Genomic DNA, 16,578 nt, shown 5'->3' on the forward strand with positions numbered 1-16,578 from the left:
GCCACAGCATGAGATGTTTGTGTGAATTTTCAATGCATTTGAGGAAGTGCAGGCTTGAAGAGTTAATGCCTCAGGGCTACATTTCCCCATAACTGTTAGATAATTCTCTCTTTCAAACCTCTGAGACAATTTTTTTCATATTTTTCATATCTTTTCATATTTAATAAGTACATTTAAATTAATTTGGACATTGCAAACACCTGTGATACCATCACCACAATCAAGAACATAGGCATATTCAGCACCTCTCATTGTTTTCTTCTCTCTCTTTCTCTCTGTCTCTATCTCTCTGTTTCAGTCTCTCATTTTGGTGTGGTGAGAACACTTGCATGAAGCTTACTCTTTTAAGTTTTAGGTACACTGTACCTTATTCTTAACTATAGGCATTACAATGTAGAGCAGATACCTAGAATTTATTGATTCAGCATAACTGAAACTTTTATCCAATAATGCTCATATCTGCTTCTGCATTCAGAAGGAATGGAAACTCCCCATTTACCATACCACTCCCCTATGAAAACCACTATTGTATTCTCTGTTTCTAAGAATTTGATTGTTTTAGATGTCCCATATAAATGGAATCATACAGTATTTGTCCTTCTGTGACTGGCTAATTTTCCTAAAGCATACTGTTCTTCAGGTTCATTCATGTTGTCACAAATGTCAGGATTTCACTCTTTTTGAAGCCCAAATAGTGTTCCATTTTGAGTCTATACCACATTTTCTTTTTTTTTTAAGATTCTATTTATTTATTTGACAGACAGAGATCACAAGTAGGCAGAGCAGCAGGCGGATAGAGAGGCAAACAGGCTCCTTGCTGAGCAGAGAGCCCGATGCGTTGCTTGATCCCAGGACCCTGAGACCATGACCTGAGCTGAAGGCAGAGGCTCAACCCACTCAACCCACTCAAGCCACCCAGGTGCCCCATACCACATTTTCTTTATCTGTTCATCTGTCAGGGAGAAGCTATGGTCTTTCTACATCTTGGCTATTATGAATAGTGCTGCAAAGAGTATGGGAGTGCAGATATCTCCTAGAAATGCTGGCCTCAATTCTTTTGGATAAACACTCAGGAATGGGAAGTCTGAATCATATGGTAGTTATATTTTTAATTTTTTTCCATAACTGCTGCACCATTTTATATTTCCATACACATTGCTTAAAGGTTTCAATTTCTCCATAACCTCATTAAAACTTATATTTTGTTTTAAAATAATAGCCATATAGAGCCACAGAGGACTCTGAAGAGGCAAAATGATCTTTAGAAAAAGGAACAAAGCTAAAGTCATCACACTTCCTGATTCTGAACTATATTTCAAAGCTACAATAATTAAAATAGTATGGTACTGGCATAAAGACAGACACATAGATCAACGGAACAGAATAGAGAGCCCAGAAATATATCTACACATACACAGTCAACTGATTTTTGACAAGGGTGCTAAGAACACATATGGGGAAAGAATGACCTCTTTAATGTTTGGATGGATTCTCACAACAGTTTCTGCCTTCAGGATATATCTACCTATCTATCTATCTATCTACCTATATCCTGAATATATATATTCAGTTTGTTTCCTGAGATTAATGGTATATATTTATATATATTTATTAATAGTAATAAAAGAGAAATAGCCCCAAACTAGAACCTACCTAAATGTTCTTGGAAGAAGGAAGGATTAAAAAAGCTATGATATTTTATTACTATGGAATACTATTTAGCAATAAGGAGTGGAATATAGATATGTACACCACAACAACTTAAATCTCAAGGTAAATGCTGAGTAGAAAAAAAGTTAATCTTAACTTTGGTTAACATGCTAAACTCACTTATTAGTTGTAGATTCAAAAGAAAATTCCTTGGTGTTTTCTACATAGACAATAATATCTGCATATAAAGACCATTTTACTTCTTCTTTACAGACCAATGGATTTTAATGTATCAAAATATAAGTGATTAGTTAAAATGGTTTAAGATTCCACTTTGACTTATTGGTTATTTTATTTTATTTACTTTAAATTATTTTTATTAACATATAATGTATTATTTGCCCCAGGGGTACAGGTGTGTGAATCATCAGGCATACACATTTCACAGCACTCACCATAGCACGTACTCTCCCCAAAATCCATAACCCAACCACCTTCTCCCTACCCCCCACCCCCAGCAACCTTCAGTTTGTTTTGTGAGATAAAGAGTCTCTTATGGTTTGTCTCGCTCCTGATCCTATCTTGTTTCATTTTTTCCTTCCCTACTGCACACAACCCCCAACCCTGCCTCTCAAATTCCTCATATCAGAGAGGTCATATGATAATTGTCTTTCTCTGATTGACTTATTTCCCTCAGCATAAAACCCTCTAGTTCCATCTTACTGGTTATTTTAAACAAAAGTTACTTAAGAGAAAAAAAAAATAAGGACAGTCAGATTTTCCTCCGTTCCCCCGAAAGCAGGCAATAAATCTCCCCATGTGAAATGTACCCTCCCTGTAGCAAGGGTAAAGAGACACCATTATCACCAGAGGGGGGAAATTTAGAGTAGAGAAGACTGTATACTTTTTACTAACTTACCACCCCAGGCCCAAACTCTGTTTAGAATCCCTTATTAAATAAACTCCCAAAGTTAAGTTTTCCTAGTCTTGTGAATTCCTCACAGATTTTATTGTCTCTCTTTCTAAAAGTTATAAAAACTGCCTGTCTTGGCCATTTCTTTGGTTCTCAATTTCCTTATTGGGCTTCCATGTGTGTGGAATAAAACTTTGTGGTTTTTTTTTTTCCCTCCTGTTAATCTATCTCATCTATTTAATCTTAAATTAAATATTTAATTTTTAGTTCAGTTGAAAGACCTTGAAAGTTGAGAAGAGCTTTTCCTTCTCTCCACAACTAATCTGTTGAGTTTTGGTATAGTGTCAAAGGATATCCATAATTAATTATATGAAAGTCACTAAAATACTCCTCTGTTTCCCAACTACATATCTGTGTGAAGCTGTAGTTTCTCCATATTCTTCAACCAAAACAACACATCACAACAGATTGAATGCAGAAGCAGATATGAGAGACCAACTATATTCCACTAATACAGACATTAAAGGTATTTTTAAAGCAGTGCTACTCTTATAACCAATTCTTTTGTTTAGGAAAATATAGTTGTTTATGTGTGAATTTGCCATGGATTTATATTTGGTAATTTTAATGAATTAATAAATATTTGAAGATTTAACACATAAATGTAATTAAACTCAAATCTGATTAAAATTATTATTTATTTATTATATTATTATATTATGAGCTGGGAAATTCTCTAATCTGTGAGGGTATTTTTTCATCATCTAAATCTATGATTTTAATGAGTGGCTGCCTTCTTATTTTTTGTTTTTCCTCTTCAGCAATTCATTCTATCTTATATAGATCCTCCATTCTTATGTCATCAAAGAAAATTCTTTTGTGAAACAGCAAATGTTGGTTGGATTCAACAAAAACTCCAGGATTCAAATTCTAAATTGGATTCATAAGAAATAATCATTATTATGCACAATGAAACTAAAGGTTTTTAGAAAATGATGCAGATGTTCCAAGAGATCATACCCTGATATCTGTCATGTGTTTTTTTTTTTTTTTAATTCATGAATATCAAGAATTCCAACTCACCTGATTGATTCTTTAATACAGATTGAGAATCAGATTTTAAAAGAGTGGCAATTATGAGGAAGAACCATTTTCAGAGTCAGGAGGCCCCTGTCATGGGGAAGCAGAACAGCTGGGTTAACACGCAAGCCCTGTGAAAATCCTAACAGGATTGGGCAGCCATGATACTATGTCAGGCAAAGACTCAGGACTGGAGACCCCACTTCATCTGGCAGTTTGAATGACACAAGCACTGAGCTTTCACGGAGCGAGGTTCAGAATTCCCCTCAAATCCACAGCATCTTCTGGTGAAGGTACAGACTATTCAACATCCCAGCAGACATCAAATAAACTCCTACCATTTGACAGACACCTGGTTCTACAGAGATGTGGGGTGCTTGGAGTGGGGGTGTTGAACATATAGTAGAAAAGAGACAGGAGGAGAAGGGAAACAGGAGGAGCAACCTGGTGGGGAGTCAAGGACATTACCTAGGCAGATGCAGGAAGCTAGCTGGAAAACGGATTGGTATAGACACCTGGAAAAGAGGCTCTCCTGAGTCAGACACAGGAGAGAACAGCCCACAGTCTCTCTGAACTCCCTTACCGAACAGTCCTCATCTAAACTAGGTACTATCTTCTCCCTTCAGCACACATGGAAATGGAGGTGCTCCTTCACGTGACCATGAAGAAACCAAGATATATCCATGAAGAGAATCAAATGTGCATTCTTTTATCTGCACAGGTGGGATTGCAACCGCACATGCACCTACAATCCCAACTTGTGTGCAGTTTCTCCCTTAAATTCCTCACCCGAAAGCAGTACCCTGCCCTCTATTGTTGGCTGGGAGAATGGCATTCTATTACTGAAGAGAGGGGCAGAGGGAAGAGCAGCTGGCACCTACCCCATAACCTTATTTAACCCTCGATGGTCGTGGGGTTTGTATAGAATGTCATTAAAAAAACAAAACAACAACAACAACAAAAAACCTTAACTGTACCCTCCTCTTTTCCTTGTGAGCAGCTTGCCTGGAAATCGCTGCAGGGCTTTGAGAAGATTCTGGAAAACATATTTTCTCTAGCTCATCAACATCTTGGACAGCTTTTGCTTTTTTTAAACATGTGAAAGAAGTGTTATAAATAAATATAATTCCAATCTATGATGTAGAATATGTATAAAATATAGAGACATTTAGTGGTGCCTGATTGGCTCACCTGGTTAAAATATGACTCTTGAATTCAGCTCAAGTCATGATCTCAGGGTAGTGGGATCAAGCCCTGTGTCGGTCTCTGTGCTAAGCCTGGAGACTGCTTAAGATTCTCTCTTTCCCTCTGCCCTTCCCACCACTGTATTCTTAATTAATTAATTAAATATAGAGTCATTCAAAGAATAAAATAACCAATACCTTTTATTCTCCATCCCAATATAGTCACTGATTAAGTTTTGCTGTATTTTATGCCAGATTTTTAAAAATTTATACATATCTCCACAGATTTTTAACAAAGATGTTATGTGTCATATGCCAAATTTTAAATGATCTTGAAATTTTCTGAGCATTTTTCCATATGACTAAATATTATTTTATGATCATGATGTATTTCATGACAGATAAAAAATGCTTTGTTCCATCAATTTTCCTTTGGGATAATTTATATTGTTTCCCTCCTAACTTTTTTTGCTATTATATATAATGTTGAAGTGATGATACTTATAAATAAATCATTGTGTGTCTGAATGCATATTTCCCAGTGGAATGCAGAAAGCATGCAGGAGTGTAAAGATTTTTACTTTCTGCCCCTTATAGCAGTGTGTCACCAACCATGTCTCCAGTCACAGTCTGCCCCTATAATTGTGACTGCTTCTAGAGTTATTGCTGACATTACCCATCATGCCAACAAGCAGCAATCTGAAATCCCCTGGACATGCACAAACCTTGCATACCCAGGTGACATCATTTTCTCCTCCCAGTCTGATGATTACTCAACAACTTGCAAAGCTTTGCTGGATAACTTTTGTCTTATAGTTTCCAAATTTCTCTGGAGTTATTTCCAGACATATCTGAAGTGCTTGCACATCCTACAGGTATGAGGCAGGTGATGGGTAACACACCTGTCACCTGTTGCTGCCTCACATCTGCCTGCTGTTATTTTATAAGTTTTAGAGTTCATTTCCCAGTAACCACTGCAGGCCCTGTGGAAATCCTGTTGATCTCTCAGCTTCCAGACTTTTTGTTGGTCACCAGCAAAGTCAAGAAGACATGACTATCTTCTTGAAGAAGAGAGCAGATAGTGGGAATCTGAAGAACTGAGTTCTGGATATGGCTTAAAAATATGATTTCTGGGTGGTCTTGATGAATTATCTTCCCTTTTCTGGGAAAGGATATCATTTTTAGCTGGAAGCTGAATAGGCTTGCTATGTGTTTTAAAGTGTCCTTTCACCCTAACGTTTTGCCTGGTGATGACCTGTTCATCACCTTAATTTCATGCTGTCTTATCTGCATTAAAACGTCTTCCTTCTGAAACCTACCCAACTTTTCTTTTTCTTCTTTGATGTATTTATTTTGATGTTCTCTTTGGAGAGGTACCCTGTATATGTGGGGAAGGAGGCTGGGGAGAGAGAGAGGCAAAAGTGAGCAGGGGGAGGTGAGTGCGTGCTTTGGCGTCAATGCATATTTGCATGAGTATTTATTTACATGAAAAGGGGTGAAGATCACCACCTTGGGGTCCTAGGCAGGCAAAGGATTCTACACTCCTTTGTACTGCTATAGCATAGGGGACTCAGTGAAAGATAAACACAGACTAGTGTGATCAAATCAGCATGTATGTGTGTGTGGGTGTTATGTGATTTGTGGTGTCAGTGTGTGCAGAAGTCTGTGTGTGTGTGTGTATCTGTGGCTATGAGTGATTCAGGGTTTGGCTCCATGTGCTGGGCCACCAGCAAGGGAAGATTCAGGAATAATCATATTGGAATTTTTACAAGCACTATTTCTTTGGGATAAAAAATAATAATAAAGAAATAAACCAAACAGAAAAAGTGCAACTTGGGGGCCAGGATTGAGTCAGAGATGGCTTGAGACAGGTACCATCTATACTCAGATAAGACTCACTCAGGTGCAAAAGAAGCCCTGCTCTAGCTATGGCTGCCCAAAGTAACAGGCTCTGGGTGTCCTTGACCCATTGCCAGCGCCGCCCCACCCCCCACACACATGCACCCATGCTCTCAAGGGCCTGTGCCAGGCCCTTTCCTGCTTTATGATGAGAGAACAATGAAAAAGTTGAGTCAGCCAATGACAAGCACAGCCAGCTATGGAGTTAAAAGTGATTTATTGGGGACAGGGCAGGAAAGATCCACTTGATCCCCAGGCCTCTCTTTGGGTGAGCCCTGAGCAGTTAAAAGAGTAGCTCGCCAGTGAGACTCTTAGCTTCATTCAGAGGCTCAGAGCACTGCAGAGCAATGGGAGGGAAATCTTTGTAGAGGGTGTGAAGAGGGAGGGTATGACTCAGGGTGACATCATGCTAATTGTAAGTAAGACACAGAAGCAGAATGGGAGAGGGGATTCAGCATTCGGTGTTTGGCTCCCCAGGGCTTGCTTGACTGTGGACCTCATTACTTCTGCTTGGTCTTCTGCTGAGCTGGTGCTGGAGTGACCTTTGAGGGACATGGCTCAGGAACCTTGGGATGGCAGGGTTCAGGAGCTTTGGGATGGCAGGGCTCTGGAGCTTTGGGGTGGCAGGGTTCTGGAGCCTTGGGGAGGCAGGGCTCTGGAACCTTGGTGTGGCAGGGCTCTGGAACCTTGGTGTGGCATGGCTCCTTGGTTTTGGGGGCACATGGTTCCTGGGGTGGAGGCTGGCAGGGCTGTTTCACCTGCTGCTGCTGAGGCTGGGGGGGAGGGGTACAGGGCTGCTTCTGCTGGTGGGAACTCATGCTTCACAGGAGGCTGGACCTATACAAAGAACAGATGATATGACCAAGGATTATCTAGGATGAAAGCCAGTTCAATGCCAAATGTTTCTTTACAGCCACTCACCTCCTCTGGCTGACCACCCCTACACACACTTGAAAAGTAAAATATGCTTTGATAATTTCTGGGCCCTTTCAAGAGGAGGAGTTAAAGTCAATTTGTTCTGCTCCATTTCAGTGGGGCTTATTCCCCAGCAACCTTTCTTCCCCAGACATGTCATAGCCCTCATTGACAAGTACCCAGGACCATACTGAGGTCTTTTGGAAAATGACGTTATAGAAACAACTGAAGTCTACCCACCCCCAGGACCGTGCAGCCCACCTAAGGCTTACAAAATGCCTCTGTGAGTCTCAGCTCCTGTGATCTCACTCTGCCTTTGCTTATACTGTCTGCTCTGAAGTGCTCTCCTTCCCATTTCTGCTTATTCAAATATGCCTCCATTATAGCTCACATCTTGCGTGATCAGCAGGAGATACTGGGCATGGTTCCCCCAAACAGCCCTTCCCTATCTCTCTGTTCCCATATCAATCACTATCTGCTTTGCATTTCATCTGTGTATGAGCATGCATTATCTTCCCTGATAGGCTGTGAGCTTGCTGAATGAGATCAATAATGGTCTGATTTACCCAAAGTACCTAACACGGTGCCTGAAACATAACAAGTGCATAGTAGCAGCCCGTCTCATGAATTAACATTTTTATTAAGTGTCATAAACAGAGAAAATAGTGGTGTTGAAAGTGCCCAGGCCTGAGAGTCCTAGTCACAACCCTGCCACTAACTCACTGTTGGTACTTGTATAAACCTGTCCCCACCCTGGCCCCCAGTCCCACAGCTGTTCATTAAAGTGGCAGACTTACCTGCCACTAACACCCTTCACACCTAAACTGTGCTTTAATCTAAAATGCCCAGTGTTGTGTCTCTAATTAATATCCTCATCAGTCCTCTTATACATGTTTGTCTTTGTCCAGTTTCTAATAATGAAAAAAGCAAACATGAATTTCAAATTGGTTCCAATCAGAGACTTACCTGTACACCGAGAATGGGGTGTCTGGTTGCTCTGGTCTTATGTGAAGTCAGCGGGTAGCTGGCTTTTTATAGGATGAATGAGCCCTGCCTCAAGGAAACAGAATCACCCCAGGCCCCCTCTGTTTTCATTCCTTACCCATCAAACATGAGTCACCCTACTCCCCTCAATTACCAGTTGGATCAGCTTTTATGATGAAAACCACCCACTTGATATTTTTTGGCACTGGCTGTGTGACGATGATGTCACCAATGCCTAATTCCTAGTGCCACCCTCCCCCTTAGACTAGGCATAGGGCTTGTGTTGGGGGAGGTGTGAGCCACAGGTTTCTGAAGGGATTAATGAGTTAAACTTGGAGGAAGATCTGAGTCCTTTTTCGGCCTTGCTATCTTCTTGCTCTCTCTTCTCTTGAAGGGATTGTTCCTCCTGTTTTGTGGGTTAAAATACATTTGGGCACATTAACAAGTAGGAGAGGTATATAGAGGACCTGAGATGGGCAACAGTTGTCTGCCTATAAAGGTAGATGTTAGAGGTCATCAAGTGACTGATTACAGACTTCTTGTCTGGGGAGCCAATCCATTTCCTCCATCTTCTCCTAACTCCACTGAACTGTACACATTCAGATTACTTAATTAACCACCCCCCAACTACACCCCGCCCTGACTGGTTGTTAATCTGGGTAAACCTGCTTTGCCCTCACCAACCACACCTTCACCCCTTTCCTACTTCAGAAATTTTCAAGGGCTAATTCCTCTTTTGGGATAACATTTCCCTCCACTCCACCCAGCCTTCTTGCTCTGGCCCTTCCTTCCTAACCCAACTATATACTACCTACACACCTCTGAAAACCTGGAAAACTTTTCTACTTCAGCCCCTTGCCCAAGCCCATCCATGGACCCCCAGGTTGAGCCCACTCCCAGCCCTTCCTTGGCCACTTCCAGTCCCAGCCCTGACACCTGGAGGTCTTGTTGACTGCAGTGTTTTCATCCTCTCTTGCCTCTGTATCTCCTAGGGCTCTCAGCATCAGAGCCATGCCTGCTCAGAACAGTAGCACTTGCATGGTGATATTTGTTTCCACATTCATTCAACAAATATTAAGAGAGACCCTAGTACATGCCAGGCATATTTCATTCTGGGAGCTATCTAAGTGTAAAGGCCACTTCCCGCAACAGACTGGAAACTATATGTTGTTCTTTTTTTTTTTTTTAACACCTCCCTACTCCTAATGCCTATAGAAGAAATTAAGCCAAGGCAGGAAAATAATGACAGGTGGAAAGAGGAACTCAGACTTCCTGGCTTGCAGTTGGGTCCACTCAGTCCCGGGAGAGCTTTGTGTGATGGGCAAAGTTAGAAGAAAAAAGCCTTCCCTTTTGGGTCAATCCTTAATCTTTGCTAAGATGAATCTTCTTAGGTAGGAATAAAGCCACTTAATGCTTCAAGTGGCCCTGGGATTAACAGTAAGTATTTCCATCTCTGTTGAAAGTAGGAGGGCCATGAATTAGCATAGGTGGAAATAAGAGACTCATTCAGCATATCATCATTCAGTGGACCAGGGTCTGAGAAGGGAAAGGAAAGGCTAAAATGCCTATTTTGAGCCAGAGTTGCTTTTACTTTGGAGGAGGCCCTAGGATGACAAAGTGACAGAGCACCTTGACTAGTAATGACACTGAGATTGGCAGGAGGTGAGCAGCCTCCAAAGCTCCTGCCCATGTAGGTCTTCCCTCCATGATGATCTGATCCTCAAGATTCTCCTTGTCAGAGACTTTTCTTTCCTGAGAACCTAAGAACAGGGATCCCCTGAGTCTTTATAAACCAGTAACTTCTTGTGATCAACATAACATGAAACTGAAGTCACTGGTTCAGTGATGTCCTCAAAACACATGTTACTAGGTGTGGCCTTTGGAAAATCCAAATCATGTTTAGAACCCAGATGTGTGGATAGCTCCTCCAACTCATTCCCTCCCCTGGCCTCAAACATACTCCTAAGTGTTTGTGGAGCACCTGTTGGCTTCAGCTGGGTCACCTCCTGTGAACTTGAGTCCTGGATCAGCCTCTCCCTGTGTGCTTATGGCCATTAGCTCATCTACATCCTCACATGGTGCCTGGTGGGTAGTAGCTGCTCAGCAAGCTGGCAATTATAGAATGATTGACTAACTGACTGAACGGATGAATGAATGAATGAATGTATGGCACTATTTGTAAAGAGATGCCCAGAGTTCCTCATCTTTTGGGGTGAGCTGGGAAGAAGAGGAAGGGCTCAACAAAGGACAGATGGCACTGCCTTCCCCACACACACTGTCGGTCGGTCTAGTCACCACCTCCCTCTGGGCTGATGCCAATGCCATAACCATGGTTGAGCGCCAAGCCTCTCTTCTCACTCTGGCTCTCCTCCAGGCTTGGGTTGTTCCCTCTCTGCTCTTAGGAGGCCCTAACAAAAGGAGCTGCAGGCAGAACCTGCTACTTTACGTGGTAGGATTCTTAGCTGGAGGATCCTACTTCCTGCTCCTCTGTCCTGTATAGTCACCCAGCTTGTCTCAGGCTCTGAAGGATCTGAACCCAGCTCTGCAGGTGGAGTACTCTGTGCCCTCCCAGGGCCTTGGCTGTAGATTCAAAGGAATTTCCCTGTCACCTGACACCCTGCCCTGGCTGGAATTTCCCACCTTCCTTGACCTGCGCTCCCTTGGTTCCACCCAGTGCTGCTCTGGCTCTGGCCTCTGGAACTTTCCATGACTCCCAACATTATTCTCCCTGTTTCTTCATCTGAGGCTCATTCAGTGGTAGGTGTTAAGTCTGTTCTCTCTTTCAGAGAAGCTCCTTTTCACTATCGGTGTGGGGTTAGTGGGTGAATCTGGCCCCACAAATATCCCACATTAAGAAAGGAGGGAAATGGGTTGTCTTAAAATGGGAAGTACATCTCCTATGATTTCATAGGACCCCCTCTTTAGCACACAGGAAGCTGATGCTTTTCACATGTCAAAACCTGGCTCCCCTCTGGACCAGCTGCAAGAATGTCCTTCAGTTTAGTGTGTGCCTCTGGCTCACCATGCATTTGCAGAGTGGGGAATGTTGTAGCCCTGAGTTCTTCAGTGATCAGGCTCTTCCCTGCTTACATCACCCCCTCCTGTGCTTCCCCGAGACCCAAAGCATGCACAGACTGTCATGTAGAATTGGAATTCTAGTCATTTTATCAAGGGAGCCATGTTTAAAACATGCTAACACCTTGAAGCAAGCAATAGTAAGAAGCCCTCCCCCAGTTAGCTTGAGGAGCTAGGGATCTGAGAGAAGTGGCTCATTTCTGGCTTTGATGATTTTAAAGAAGTCTCCATAGCATATGGGGCCCTCCATCTGAAAAAGGAGGGTGAAATGAGGGGAAGAGAAACCAGATACCAGGCATTTTGAAGCCTCTTGAACACTTGGGTCCTACAGGCAGAAGATGTGAAGTTTTCAGAGATGGATGCCAAAGTGGAGAGGGACAGTAGTCTTAGCACCAGAGAGCCTCTCCCCTTGATGGTCCTTATCCCAGAGAGGGGAAAGGACATCTGGGGAGGGAAGGGACTCATTCTAGGCCTCATAGGCCTCATAGCTGGTTTAGCAATAGAATCAGGCCACAGCCTGGAATGCCCAATTGCCTCTCCAAACCACCGTCTCTCTAAGAACAGAGCATAACCCCCTCAGCTTCCCTCTTTTCCCCTCTTAGTCCCTCAATGAAGGGATAAAAAGTTACATCTGGCTTTTCTTGCTTAAGGCAGGTAGAAAAGAAAAGACCTAGGATTAGCGTCAGACCCAGGTGTTCCAAAGCATTGTTACCCTCTTCATAGCAGGATGACTTTGAGCTTATTATCTAACCTTTTGCCCTTTGTTGTTCCTGTCTTCTTTTTTTTAGGATTTAATTTATTTATTTGTCAGAGAAAGAGAGAGAGAGAGAGAGAGAAAGCAGGGGGAATGGCAGGCAGGGGGAGAAGCAGGCTCCCTGTTGAGCAAAGAGCCCAATGTGAGACTCAATCTGGGGACCCTGGGATTATGACCTGAACCAAAGTCAGATGCTTAACCAACTGAGCTACCTGGGCATTCCAGGATATTCCCATCTTTAAAATGGGAATATTAATGTGTACTTTGCAATAGTGTTGTAAAGTTGAAATGGAATGATGTATCAAACTCTCTTAGGAAGAATGGACTAAAACTGTGTTCTGCTTCTTTGTCTCATTCTTTCCTTTCTTTCCACTAGAAATCAAATGAAAACTTCTTCCTGTTGTCTGTGTGTTTCCCTTTTTCTGCTCTGTGTGTGTGTGTGTGAGGACCCAGGTGCTGGGTGCCCCTTGCCAGTGGAGCACCAGGCTAGCACTTTCCAATTGTTTCATCTCCCCCTTGTTTTTTTCCACTAAAATTTGAAGTGTACATGTTATCAGATTGCACAGTTCATGCATTATATAAGCTGGGGTGAAGGGGGTGGCTAAAGGTGTTGGAGATCATGCAGTGGCCTAGACATGCCCTAGACAAGGAAATTGAGGCAGAAAAACATTAAGAAGCTCTCCCAGAGGTCAAAAGGTAGGAGATACCAGGATATAGTCCCTTAAGAACTCTGCCATATGGCTTTTCAACACTAGTTGGTCATTCTATAAGCTGCTCTCAGGCCAAACACCAACTGGAACCTGATGTTCTTGCATAGCTGAACTGATCAATTGCCATCTATTGTCTATTTGAGATAATTTCCTTATGATGCACGAGTAAGTGAAACCATATGATAATTGCCTCTCTCTGTTTGACTTATTTCACTCAGCATAATCTCCTCCAGTCCCATCCATGTTGATAATTACTTGTGGAGCATAAGGAATAACACGGAGGACATGGGGAGAAAGAGAGGAGAATGGAGTTGGGGGAAATTGGAGGGGGAGATGAACCATGAGAAACTGTGGACTCTAAGAAACTAACTCAGGGTTTTGGAGAGTAAAGGGGTGGAGGATTGGGTGAGCCTGGTGGTGGGTATTATGGAGGCCATATATTGCATGGAGCGCTGGGTATGATGCATAAACAGTGAATCTTGGAAGACTGAAAAAATAAAATAAAGTTTAAATTTAAAAAAAAAGGACTCTATTTGAGATAATTTCTCTGGGCATGGATGGTCAAAGACACAGAGATGTTTTCTTGTTGAGGGTATCAAGTTTTAAAATGGAACCTTGGATGGTTCAGACTAATATCCTAGGTGTGCTACATGCCCATCTTGCCTTACCATCTTTCATTGTTGAAGGGACACAGTGACAAATTCATGGCTTAATATTTTCTGCACAGAGTTCAAAACCCATTGGAGTTGACTGTTTGTAGTTGCTGGCTCCTCTTCCATTTGTTCAGCTGTGCCTGCTTTGTTCCCCTTGCACTTCTCAAACAAAGCACCTCCTGTTTGCAGAGTATATATGAAGATCTATACCTATAGATCAGAAGAAATAAAAATTCTGGCTTCAAATTCTGACTCTGTTCCTAACTAGGTATTTGTGGGTGATATTGGGAACATTTCTTAATAATAATAGCTCCAGTTTGATTGGTACTTACAGGGTTTTGGTTTAGGTACTTGACATCAATCCTCACAATAGCAGTGCTAGGACCAGGTTATTCAATCTATTCTACAGATGTAAAGCTGAAGCAAAAAGAATAAGTCACCTGTCACGTTTACATGGCAAATAAGTGGCAGGGACAAGATACATTGAGGCCTTTATGAATCTTAGTTGATCTTACCTGTTAGTTAGGAATGATAATATTTGTCTCCAGAGCTGCTATTAGATGAGATTACATATGCAAAGCAACTCCTTTAATGACTACAGCATAGTAGATAGATACTAGCTATCATGTGTGTTTCTTCCCCCTAGGGTCTGAAGTAAATTGATTATTGGAAACTCATCTCCAGTGATTCAAAACATACTATAATTTTCTTGTTTTTTTTTGAAGTAGTCAGTTAGCCATTTATCTAACACATATTTTCTGAACCACAATCAAATGTCAAGTGTGAAGTCCCATCCTTTATGAAGTCTGGTGGACGAATAAACAGCCTTCTGGTGTTCAGGACCCAATACCCATTGGTGAAGGGTGTTTCCCCAACTGATCTAAGCATAAGAATCATGCTTATTAAAAGTACCACTATCATTTTTTTTTTTTATCCTAAAGGCATGGAAATAACAAGGGAAGGCCTGGGGATCTGTGTTTCAAATAACGGGAACACTAGGTTCTCAACCCAATGGCTTTTCTCCCTTGATTATAATGGATGTCGTCTGGTATTTAAAAAAAAAAAAGTCCCTATCTGAGCTACCCTTAGTTCTAACCAGTGGATTTTTAACAAGCCCTCAGACACTACCTATTTTCTCTAACAGAATAACTGAACTCCTCTTCTCTGGAAACAGAGAGCTCCAGTACCCTGAACGCCTCTTTGTGGAAAGGAGGTGAGGGGGGTACTGGGCACATATGGATGTTGATGCAACTAGATGCTGATAGATATGGGTATTTAGCCTGAGGTCACTGGGAGCCTTGGGAAGCAATTATGCCCCATCTAAAGAAGGCTAAGTACTTCCACACACCCTTGAACCCAACCCTCTCTCCAAAGAATCATCAAAGGACAGGCTCTGGCTGGCTTGGCTGGGCAGGTCCTAGAGCCAGTGGCTTGGAGTCAGCCAGTAGACTGTCCCATGTCACCTGTCTGGAGACCATCATGCCCATGGTATGGAGACTTTATGCTGGTATAGGAGGGAGGCAAAGCTATAAGTATCCCTCACTTCTCAAAAGTTCTCATTCTACCATTTTTTTAAACAAAGACCTACATTAGTCTCCATTTTTACTAACCAAAAGAAATTGGAAGAATATTGTCATGTTTATGAAAAAAGGGCAAAAAGTGAAAACAGTGTTAAGCTTTTGTTTAAGTATTAAGCCCTTATAGAGGCAGTGCACACTCTGAGTAGCCCTGCCAAGCTCATTGCCTGGGAATGCACTCAGTGTCTCAGCATCCAGCCCCCATGATCTGAAGTACATTAACTATTGGCAAGTCATCTGCAGTGACTCAGAACATTCCATAATTTTCTTGTGGAAAATTCTTGTGGGATATTAAAGTTCTTGCAAAACGTGTCCATGAGCACCTGTGCTCCATCTCCATTTAGTTTATGCATCCTTTAGCAAGATGTTTCAGAAAAGCCTAAGAGAGGATATTTTTCTGGGTCTGGGAATGCTAAAAAAAAAAAAAATTCCCATATTAAATTAGTGGCCATTCTTCTTTGCTTCATGCCATTTCTGTTTACCAAAGTTTTCACAGGAGTGTTTTACTTTTGGATGGTAGGGGAAACTTGTACTTCTAGCCATCCTAGGTTTTTAGCTCAGAAACTTTAAAAAATAAAAGGAAAGACTAAAAAGATTTAAAAAACAGTTTACTAATATGTACAGTGCACATCTCCAGGGGGAAACCTAAGACAAAGAATAAGCCATATAACCTCAGGACTGTGGGTTGTATAGCTTCTTCAACAGAGAACAATACATTTGTAGAGAAATGACAGGATAGGCTTCCCAGGGCACCAAACTGTGGGAAGGCAAATATCTTAGAGGGAAATAAAGAAGGTTTGTTTGCAGATTCCTTTGATGCCATCTCTGGTCTGGTTGGAGTCTGTCTCCAGTAGAAGGAGAATTTATAGCCTGCCTCCTGCAGAAAATGGGCGGCTTTTTCTGTGTTTGCTATGTCCTAATTGTCTCCAGCTCAAAATAATTCTTATGTCAAAGAGGCACATTTGGGGGATCAAATGGGACATTGTTCTGAGGTGGAGAGATTTTCTGGGCAAACGGAATGATGAGAAGTTGGAATAGAGGAAAAAAAGGGTGGTGAGCTTCCTCCCCTACTGCCACATTTAGAGGTTTTCTAAGTATACTTTCCTTTCCTCAGAAGAACAGAAATGCTATTTCAATCTCAATGATTTGTTGAGGATGGGGTTTGAAGACAGAATGGGGTGGAA

At 41.9% G+C, this 16,578-nt stretch overlaps 1 protein-coding gene across 1 annotated transcript; it reads right to left on the reverse strand.

Annotated features, from left to right (window-relative positions):
• Positions 1-6,926: 6,926 nt before the first annotated feature.
• LOC125098170 (cornifin) lies at positions 6,927-8,716 on the reverse strand. The gene is made up of 2 exons (XM_047726675.1): positions 8,608-8,716; positions 6,927-7,563 (listed from the first exon to the last, which is right to left on the reverse strand). Exon 2 carries the CDS (start codon positions 7,542-7,544, stop codon positions 7,227-7,229), a length of 318 nt encoding a protein of 105 aa, XP_047582631.1. The 5' UTR covers positions 7,545-7,563; positions 8,608-8,716; the 3' UTR covers positions 6,927-7,226.
• Positions 8,717-16,578: the final 7,862 nt, after the last annotated feature.

This window comes from Lutra lutra, chromosome 4 (assembly GCF_902655055.1).
Source record: "Lutra lutra chromosome 4, mLutLut1.2, whole genome shotgun sequence".
NCBI classification, from domain to species: domain Eukaryota; kingdom Metazoa; phylum Chordata; class Mammalia; order Carnivora; family Mustelidae; genus Lutra; species Lutra lutra.